This window comes from Opisthorchis viverrini (genome assembly GCF_000715545.1).
Source record: "Opisthorchis viverrini unplaced genomic scaffold opera_v5_42, whole genome shotgun sequence".
Lineage (NCBI taxonomy): Eukaryota > Metazoa > Platyhelminthes > Trematoda > Opisthorchiida > Opisthorchiidae > Opisthorchis > Opisthorchis viverrini.
The window spans coordinates 1,740,208-1,751,087 of NW_008751698.1; the positions used below are offsets into that span (position 1 = coordinate 1,740,208).

At 46.6% G+C, this 10,880-nt stretch overlaps 1 protein-coding gene across 1 annotated transcript; it reads left to right on the forward strand.

Moving 5' to 3' along the window:
* Positions 1–5,143: 5,143 nt before the first annotated feature.
* T265_03112 (hypothetical protein) lies at positions 5,144–7,190 on the forward strand (the record flags this gene model as incomplete). Its single annotated transcript, XM_009167517.1, has 3 exons — positions 5,144–5,269; positions 6,366–6,894; positions 6,931–7,190. The coding sequence occupies 3 exons, from the start codon at positions 5,144–5,146 to the stop codon at positions 7,188–7,190; spliced, it is 915 nt and encodes a 304-aa protein (XP_009165781.1).
* Between the last annotated feature and the right edge of the window lie 3,690 nt (positions 7,191–10,880).

Below are 10,880 nucleotides of genomic sequence, written 5' to 3' on the forward strand. Positions count from 1 at the left end.
GAGACACATAAGCTCATGTGATAGACGTGCATACAGATACGGTCGAGTTTCAACTGCGTTACATTTTGCCTAATTAAAATGTGCGCTTTGATTTTGAAAAATCTCTTACCATGTCCTCGCCGTGTGTTGTCTGGAACAGCGGTGAACAGACCTTGTTTAAACCGGGCAAAAGTAAGCATGAGGTCTCTTCGGAGTCGACGCTACTCCAGGGAAATAGGTCAACCACCGTGAGACGCGTTTCACAGCTCACGGATTTAAGGCCGGTAGCGATCTTTGCAGCGGCTTATTGGACACGCTCAACGAAGATTACTTCCCTCTTGCGTCCTGAGTTGACAACTTGATTGGTATATACAAGAGGCGGTATGACGTGGGCCCCGTAGTATACTTGGAACTCCGTGCGAATAATATGAAATAAGGTCCGCCGAATCTTCCATAGAACGCAAAATTCCTTTTAAACCTATTTCTCATGGTGCACGGAAGACATGTTTGAAAGGAGCCGGATACCCTAATCCTTTTTGGCATCTATCCCCGCGAAGTTTTGTGGCCCGTTCTCACCATGCGTGACAAAGATGTTATCTGAGTCCCCTCTGAATGACATGTGGACTTTTCGTAGGCTTTTCGTCATTCAGAGGAAGGTGCCATTCCAACGACCTTTGCTTTGTAGTCATGGTGAAAGACATGTTTGAAAGGAGCCGGATACCCTAATCCTTTTTGGCATCTATCCCCGCGAAGTTTTGTGGCCCGTTCTCACCATGCGTGACAAAGATGTTATCTGAGTCCCCTCTGAATGACATGTGGACTTTTCGTAGGCTTTTCGTCATTCAGAGGAAGGTGCCATTCCAACGACCTTTGCTTTGTAGCGTCCATTTCGTTGGCACTGGCATTAGAACTCAAGGATTTCAAGTCGTTCTCAAAAAATAGTCATGGACTTGCAAGAAAATCTGGAAGGTGGGTGGCGTATATCAAAAACAGAGGTGGCCCCAAAACATAACCATGAGGAGACGGGCGCTGGAGAAGAGTAGGTCGAGCCTACTTTCACTCGGACTGGGGACATCAAGTTGTTGATTGCAAGGTTATCTAGGATGACTTAATTCAGAATGCGTTCCGTCATCTTGCACGGTAATCTAGTGAGACTAATAGGCCTGTAGCTGCCGGCCATAGCTGGTCACCACTTTTGTAGGTTAGTGACAACAGGCTCCTTCCGGGCGGAGGAAAGTTGCCTTCAACGAGCGGCTGACGAAAAACCGGATAGAATGGGCCTGCCAGTGTGAACGACGTTCCTTACAGGATCCTTGGATGGTCATCGTCTGGCCCCAACGCGTTCACTGCTTCGCAGATCAATATACAGGTGCTTGCCCAATGCTTTCTTGCTGGTTATGTTCTTCTCCAACGGCTCCTTTCTTTGATCCTTGTTCATTTCGAGGGACCTGTTCAAGCAGCTGGCCTCCGAACAAAGCATCACTCCCTCATGCACTACAGATACGATGGTACGACTCTAAGGATATCTCGTCGGCTGTCTCAGTAGATGGTTGAACTCAGGATGTTTAGACTACGTTCTTCTCTCAAAGCCGCCAAGGAGAATTCTTCAAAATTGATCGCCAACTATCAACCCCGCCAAAGCTCCGCAGCGTGCCGAATATTCGTTGCCTGCACGCCTGCTTCCTACTTTGCCCGAACACTCACATACGAAATTGCAGAGGTTTTCGAAGAGTCTCAAATCTGATATTGCTGTCTGTCCGAGACCCACTCCATGATCCATTTATCTCCATCCGCCCGAACGCCTGCTGACGCCTAGTCAGTGTGGAATCCCGAGATCCTTAACGTCATTATGCTACATGGCCTTCGCCAGCAGCGGACTCGAATGGGCCACTTTTCTATTCGCTATCAGTGTGAAAGTTACGTGCAATATTTCCGGCCCTGATGGGAAGCTTGTCTGAATAATAATAATAATGTTCACTCCCAAATAGTGGGTGGTATACCATCAGGCATGATCGTAAAGTTACAGTCAGAATAAAGCTTGATTGTTGGGTTTGTGGGTAGTGGAGATTGCGCGAAAAAGATCGATGTCACAACCAGTGAGCAATATCCGATGTAGAATTGGCCATACCCAAACCGGCACTGAAAAGCGAAAAGAGTTTCCAGGAGTTTATTATTCTGGGGGAATATAGCCAGCCAAGACGCCATGCCTTGGACGCACAATGCAGGCATGATGTAAAGTTACAGTCAGAATAAAGCTTGATTGTTGGGTTTGTGGGTAGTGGAGATTGCGCGAAAAAGATCGATGTCACAACCAGTGAGCAATATCCGATGTAGAATTGGCCATACCCAAACCGGCACTGAAAAGCGAAAAGAGTTTCCAGGAGTTTATTATTCTGGGGGAATATAGCCAGCCAAGACGCCATGCCTTGGACGCACAATGCATTTTTCTCCAAAACGTTTGACATTGGAATAAAACATTTTACTCCGAAATGTTGCAGTTTGTTGCATATGTGCTCGGACCAAAAATCATTTTAATCTACTTACATTTTTCTCTATTCGTTTTAAATGATCTCCTTTCTAGATCTTCGGCGCAAATTCGACCCCGGGGTTACCCTGTTATTGTTTCAGGAATGACTCGACACATTATTGTTGAGAAATTTTGGGCTGCATTTGGGGACACCTAACCACATGTTAGTCGTGTGCGTCAGCTGAGTTTGTTCAGCTGTCCACTGTGCTGGACGTCATGGTCGTCCTGGCATGTATCGCAAATTATGACGGAACCTTCTGCAGCTTAACAACAAGCGTGAGGGTTTTTACAGCAATGACGGGTGCAGCTGTCGCGACTTTAACTGGCAATGTTAACTATTGAGCGAAAAGCATTCATTTAACTTGACACTGACAGCAGTGCTTCGGGTAGTGATGGCAATTTCTCATGCATTTACTGGTGCTGTCCAACTCATGAAATAAATAACAGAATAATTGTTTCATCATCTCAGAACTTCACTCCCATCAGTCCTTATACGTCTGATTTCCCCAAACGCACCACTGCGCGCTTGTATCGGTATGCGCTGGATCCCCTGTACTTTACTACCTTATTTTAGCAAACTCAGCCCTTGGTCACTAATCTACTTAGTATAAATCCATCCCTAACCTGTATCATATAAATATTTGTTGTCACCGCCTTAATAGTAGTAGGCGTCAAGTCTGTTCGTCACTCCCTATATATATATATATATATATCCTATATCTCCCCAAACTCACCATGCTTTATTAATTTCATCCCATTCCCTCATCTTCTCAGGCTTTGCATTTCGGCAATACCCAGTTTGGACGACCTAGTTGGTTGCTATTGACTCCCCTGGCCTATGATCTATAGCCACGGAATTCCCACCGGGCCGGAAACCTGCGGCCTTGTTCTACCTTGCTTCCTTGACCAGCCCGAAAAGAATCCCACTACTCAAAGACTCGCACATTCCAGCCCAATGACCTTAAATGTGACGTCTGTTACGGGGATGTCCGAAAACTGAAATATTTTAGGCCAGCGATAGCACGGCACTGCCACATCCAATTTGATAGCACACCCACAACTACCCCCTTCCTTCTCTTGACCTTACCATCCCGCTCACTCGTTTGATTAACCGCAACTACGAACAAGCTCCCCACCTGATCCTAGCTACCCTCATGAAATTATCAGTACAATCTTTCAAAGCATTCGTTCCAGTTTAACCAGTTCTGTGTGTCTTTCCCGTAAGAGCCGATAACTTTCTACATAGTTCGTGTTCCAGCCCGTGTTGTCAACATCTCATTCTTCCAAAGAACTGTTATGCCACGATTGCGATACCAGTAAGTCTCTAAAGCTTCACTGTACACCATGTTTCTGAGATTCCTGTTACCACTTATGTACTTTGCTAATCTGTCTACTTAACTATCCCCACTTATGCTCTTTGTGAGCTTGACCGTTAGCCCAACATACTAAGGCCACGAGTCAACAGTGATGGTTGTAGGCTACGATCGCTAAGATTTGAAGGTGGTGGGCAAAAGCAAAATGGAAGAAGGCAAAAAAGAAGCATTCTTGCTGAAGCATCGTGAAAAAACTTCAGTTTGCGAAAAATGACGAAATGGCCGACGAATCTGGTGCGATAGCTGGTGAAGAATACCCCGACGTATTCGGAAAAGCCCAATCGAGTGGCACGCATAATCACAAGCCGAAAATTATGGATTCTTGAGATTTATCAAAAGGCACGGTACTACATGCATAAAATACGTGATGAGAGGCATTCAAACGTTAAGTTATGGTAGTTTCCTTCTAAACTGTTGCAAGAAGTGTTGCGAGTCTAAGGAGAGCCCGAAAAAGATGACAATTTGATCTAAGTTTGCGGCACACGCCAGAGCACAACACGTGGTAACGCAAAATGGTCAAAATATGTGCGTAAATTATGGTCGACCAAACTGGGTCGACGGGTCAAGGGCTGAAAACTCATGAGGGATTACAAATGCATGTCGAATCTGAGGTACATGCAGCAAACAGCAGCAGACAAGGGAGGGGTTTGATCGCGGGAAATAAAGTACAGCGGGATCGCCACGACCCGGCTGGTCAGTTTGAACTATACTCTAAAACCGCCCATGAGGCCTACTCGGTCTTGCACCGTCAGGCTTATGGTTGGGGTCACAAAAAGCGAAAGTAGGGATGATGAAGTAGAAAAATTGGCAATACGCTTAAAGGATATCGAGTATCTCAGAGTCACGAGGCACAGTGAAAATGTAGAAAACCACTGGTGCTACCTTTTTAGTGGAGTTGAGCGGAAAAATTCAGCGCAGGAGGGAGTTGAACCTAACGCACAAGACGGAACGTAAACTGAACAGGAAATGGCTGACATTGTGACGAGCATAAAATGAAAGTAAACGAGATGTTTACATCCGGAGGGAAGGTCCAGCAGTTGAGAATGAATGCGTACAAGAGAGGGCTGGGGCTAGGTGAAAAGTTTGTCCGCAGCTGCAGGTAAAGGCTCGATTTGGTGAGACAGCATCGTCAAGAGTAGGAAGTGAATGGTTGTGGGTATGCCATCAAACTGCATACGGATGCACTGCGCCATCATTGCACGTGCATGCTTCGGTTTCTGGATAACACCGTGACGAACGTCATGTTTGAGGTGCGTGAGCTGGGATGTGCAATTCTCTAGGCAGCGGGTTTTTGTGGGGGGGTTGTCCAGGGAATCCACTGGTGGATGAACAAGCCAGATCACACGTATTTTTTGGTCCAGATTGGGATCCTGTCGGGTGTAGAGCAAAGGTCAGATGGATTAAATAACAGCCAGACAGGGCGTCCGAATCAGGTCTAGCCGAAGGTCGAAGCTTGGGCAGAAGAGGAGACTGTGAAAAAGATGGTAGTAGGCGAAACCAAATGGCCTGAACGCCTCTGGATAAAACTGGAGTGGGCAAACGAGTATCGGCATAATTAATTTCAGTAGAGAGTACACCTAATTTACTCCACGCTCCAGATTCCTTGAGTTCTTAGTTAGCCGGATCCCTGCCTGCGTTTGTTGTACAGTTATTCAACGCACCAGGCAGTTGGTGCCTTTTGTCAGCCGCGCGTACAAACGTAATAAAAATTATCTTCATTAATCGCATATAACCTTTCAAAACACTATGAGGGATGACATGCCGGGGGCCACTAGCTCTCCAAAAAACCGATTCGGAGTCAACCTTGTAGCTTGCTGAGTGATGCCACAAAAAGTTTCGAATAAACTGCATTCGCCGGAATGTTGTCACTCGATTGGAAGTCCATTAGCCGCACAATGCTCTCAGATGCAAAACTTTATTAGTTGAGTAAAACATTTTCCGTCAAAATGCTACATTTTGTTGGATATGCACTCAAACCTAAAACCGTCCCCATCTACTTTCCCATCTACTTCCCCATCTACTTTCAGCTCACTGGAGCAATCATACATCTGACGGAAAAGTGATGAAATAATTTCCCAGCATCGCTGAAACCCCGAGGTGCCCAAATAGGGCTAGAAAGTTTGGATTGGTACTCTGAACGCAATAGCCAACTGCTTTATTCCATCAGGAACATGCCATAGCTTTCGAAAATTTTGTTCCATTATGCGGGTATTGAGCCCTTACGATTGGCCTCCTGAATCCTTGATTTTTCAAATTCGCGCCAACCTCAAGAATGGACAATCCAAAAGTCCTCAGGTTGCTCACGCACGATCCTCCCAACGTTTATATAAAATGTGATTCCACGTTCAAAGACTTATAGTCGGTCATCTTTTCTACACTATGATCTAATTTGTTTCATTAAGTAGTCCAGTACGGGCGCGCGTAGAAATACAGGATGGGGGTTGGTTGAGCATGTGCTTTTTTGTAAACGTACTTTTTCATGCTAGGTTCGAGGCATAAAGAAACATTTGAAGCGGCTCAATGCGCCAAAGCATTGGATGCTGGATAAACTGGGTGGGAACTTCGCACCCAAACCCAGTACCGGTCCACACAAATTACGTGAATGCTTGCCGCTAAGTATTTTCCTGCGAAATCGACTGAAGGTGGCGCTAAACTACAATGAATGTACGAAAATATTGGCTCAGAAACTGATCAAGGTTGACGGAAAAGTCAGAACCGACAAGAAGTACCCTGCCGGCTTCATGGATGTTATCACGATCGAGAAAACCAACGAGCATTTCCGTCTTGTGTATGACACGAAAGGCCGTTTTGCCATTCATCGGATACATCCAGAGGAAGCTAAGTATAAACTGTGCAAGGTTAGGAAGGTCCTGACGGCGTCAGGTGGCGTCCCTTATCTGGTCACTCATGACGCGCGGACTATCCGCTACCCGGATCCCAACATAAAGCCGAATGACACCATCCAGGTAGATATCGCCACTGGAAAGGTCTTGAACCATATCAAATTTGATCCAGGTTTGTTAATATTTATAATTTTTCATTACGATCAAGGTAATATATGTATGATCACTGGTGGGCGCAACTTGGGCCGCGTGGGAACCATCACCCAATGGGAACGTCATCCCGGTTCAGTCGAGATGGTGCATGTTCGTGACAGCACTGGACACCAGTTCCTAACCCGTTTGAATAACGTCTTCATCATCGGCAAATCTAATAAGGCTTGGATTTCGCTACCCAAGGGGAAAGGAGTGCGGTTGTCCATAATTGAAGACCGAGACCGACGAATCAGAGCGCGACGATTGGCACATTGATGAGTTAATAAATCTGAAAAAGGAAGTCCCGTTTCTGCTTCTTACTGATTTCTCTACATTTCGGTTGTGGCTAAATGTTCCCTTGGATACAGATGTTTCGGCGTTTCAGTCTCATTAAAGGTATAGTATATAGGTCATGGTAGCACCGTGAAACAATGGTTTTTCGGCCAACGACGATTTCTGTTGGTAAAAGACCCCTTGGGTCGAGGTCCAGTAAACAAGGCTGCACATCAGCGCAAAAATCAAAGATCGAGTCACCGTACACTCTGGTGATGTAGTGGGAACGTGGTAGGAGGTTAGTTTGGGTATTTTGTTGGACTTCTAGAGTTAGCAGTCTTTGATTGTGCATCTGAAGCAACTACCCCGTTGCTTGAATGAATGGTTGGACGGCGTTCATCGTAAGGTCACCTCTCCCTTCCTGTTGCTGACGTGGCTCCGTAATTCGAGACGTTTCACATACCAAAACACTTTATCGCAACGCAATGTTGCGAACATCTACCGAAATCGCTCTAATGACTCTCGGAAAACGTGCCAGTCAGCACGTTTCATTATTAGCTTATCTCGGCCACATCCAATAGGACCATATGTCCACAATGATGTCAGAAGGACTGATCAAACGTCCAAATCTCATTTGGTTGGTGTGTTCGCCGATCTTGGTAGTCGAATCACACGTTTTGTTACCAATCAGCTCTAGGTCACTCAGTGGCGTGGATTCACTGACCGCATTGTCCGTGACCCGAACCCGACCTATGCATCTCGATTGTTTCCATTCCGTTTCGGTAAACATACCAGCAGCGGAGCATGCCTTTTAGTTTTGTCTGGGATCTTAGACGGATCAGTGCCACCGATCCTTCAGATGTGAACTTGCAAAGAATAAAATCATCTCAGAGCCGCTTTTTCTTTGAAAACACGGGTTAGTGAGTCGAGCAATCAGATTGCTTGATCTTATAGCACTGTTTTGGTTTGCTCTGTGCCAGAAACGGTGTATAATTTTCGTCAGTTGTTGCACTCCCGTAAGCTTCAATCCAAAGCCAGCTCTACGACCTGTCATCGGCGCCTACACTTCAACGAACCGGAGCCCGTCAACCGTATCTGTCCAATGAGGACAACTTGTTGCGACGCGATAACTGACGTGTGTAGCATTTGGTGATGAGTCCAGAAGCTCCGGTTGGGGGATGAGTTGGCTTCATCTAAAATTGGTTAAACGTCAAATTCCACCGATCTTGCGTCCCACAACTAATTTCCCGTGTTTTTCATTGACCTCGATAAAGAGCCGTGGGAATGTTAGCTGTTTTGCATTTGCGTGGCCAGGTTGAGCGCCTGAAGCTGTGCATGTTGCTGATGACATTCCCACCTGTCTTGAAGAGACGCATCTTACCTTAAAAAAAAAAGAAAAGCGTTCAGCTGTAGCACCCTTCCGGTGCCTAGCTGCCATGCCACCCGAAGGAAGCACGAGGGCTGGGATACTGCCAGGTTGCCCAAGCCTAGACAGGGGAAGTCGAGTGGCGGAGGTCGGATTCGAACCGCGGACCTTCACTTATCTTAGCAGATGTATGAGCCGTGACTGTGCTGTAAGAGATGAAGTTAATGCGCGGGCAACCACGCGCACGAGGGCTGGGATACTGCCAGGTTGCCCAAGCCTAGACAGGGGAAGTCGAGTGGCGGAGGTCGGATTCGAACCGCGGACCTTCAGGTTAGTAATCCGCGCTCTAACCACTTCGGCCATCTCGCCCCCCATCTTACCTTAGTGTGTCCCCGTCACTCACTGAACTATACTAGGGAGTTTTCGTGTGACACTCGCAGGATCTTGCCAGGTTTATCAGTGGTTAGGGGTTTGCCCAACAAAACCTGACCCTCGTGGTTGAGGGTTGGAACATGTGTGGCAAATTTCCTATTAAAACGGCAATACATTTGCATTTCCAGCCAGGTAACGCTGTCTTCTAGTCAGGTTTCGCTCAAGAACCCTAGTTGTCCTGTCTGCGTTTGGGCGCCATGGCAAGTATAAACATCAGTTGCATGTTTACAGATAGTCTTATGCCAAATCCGATGTCGCCTAGTGCCGTAGACAGGCTGTTTGGGTATGTACTGCGTAATTTCGATGATTTGCCGAAGAAGGTCCTGTTTTCGACCTAAAGTTTGGTGACCTGTTCGCAGTGGCCAGTAGGTAACATGATTGGAAAGTGGTATATTCGCACTTTCTTGGCTAGGGCCCGCATACGTTGTACGTGGCCAATCCTAGTAGTAAGCTTATTGTCATTTCTCAGCTGGATTCAGTAGCTGTCGCTGGTCTGTCATAAACTGTGCTCGTGGTGGACGAGGGTCGAAGAGCATACGCGAGCATTCCCGTGTATATTCCGCCCCAGTATGGTGGTTAGATGTGTTTGTAGGTGTAGATGGCTTGCCGTTCTTGCATTATACTCAGGTCGCAACAAATCACAAAACCTTTTTTCTTTGACAGGGTTTCTCCCCGTGGTTTTTTTTGGGGGGGGGGGGCTGTGTTGCTATCCATGGAAATTTTGACCGGCACAAACTTGCGAATATTGCCGACCCTGATCATGTTCACAAAAATCGTTATGCTTCGATTTGTCGAAAGAAATATTCCTGTAGGATTAGCCAGAACACCTACCATCAGTATTTTACCCGTTGGTTTAACTGTGTTGCAGGTACTTCGAACAGTTGTTGACTTCCGCCGTTTGGGCTTTTCCAGTACCGGTTGTGGGGCTAGCCCAACGAACTTCCTAGATGTATAAGCATTTTAAGCAACCTCATTCCCAACTACGTGTCTCGCAGTTCAGTCGGTTCAGGCCATCTGTCCAGTCGCCCTGATCAACCCGCCTCTTAGCACCTCGCCTTCACCCGAGCTAGAATAGTTCTGCGGTCTATTAGCATGCCATTTTCGGTACTCAGTTATCCTTGGAACCCAAAAGACAGTATGGTTAGTGGTCTCTCTAGGAAGTTGTATATTTTCTTATAAGCTTATTTTTACCTGATTCAAGTCATTATGGTGTTATCACTTGCCATTTCCTAACGGGTCAACTGCCACTCGCCGCAAGCGTAGTCCACATAAGTCACTTTCTGAGAGGTACCAGAAATGTTAGTCAATATTCTCCGAACTGTCCCGCTTCTTTGCGGGGATGTTCAGTAGAACTATCATAACTTGGTCACTGCAATTGTGCTCATCACGTTTAAACACGCCGAAGATATCCTCAACGTCTCTTCCCGCTTGTATCACCATCGGCGGCATGACGTCAATGTTCAACACTGGTGCTTCGCTGTCGTACAACTATGACTTGAGTCAGTGTGGATGAAGGAATAAAAGTGGACAGGGAAGGGTCTTACTACTACACTTCCACTACACTCATTCATACAATCTGGGTAGAAGCGGACAAGAATGCCAGCAACATTGTTTAGCAGCTACGTCTTGCAGCGTCTTCAAGCAGGCGGAGTGGAGATCATGCACTCCCCATCGCGGAAGGCGAGTGGAATCGACAATAACCAAACGTCCCGTTATCTTTTTCATACCCGTCTGCCAGGCCAAGGGTTGGCCAACTCCGCTTCCGCCATTCTAAATTGGGCGCGGAAACCGCACTCTCTTCAGCGAACGGTGGTTTGGCATACGAGACATGCCTCCCAAACAACTCAGCTTCTGGTGCTGGATGCATTCTTCAGTTAAAGTTCCCGTTGCGAAAC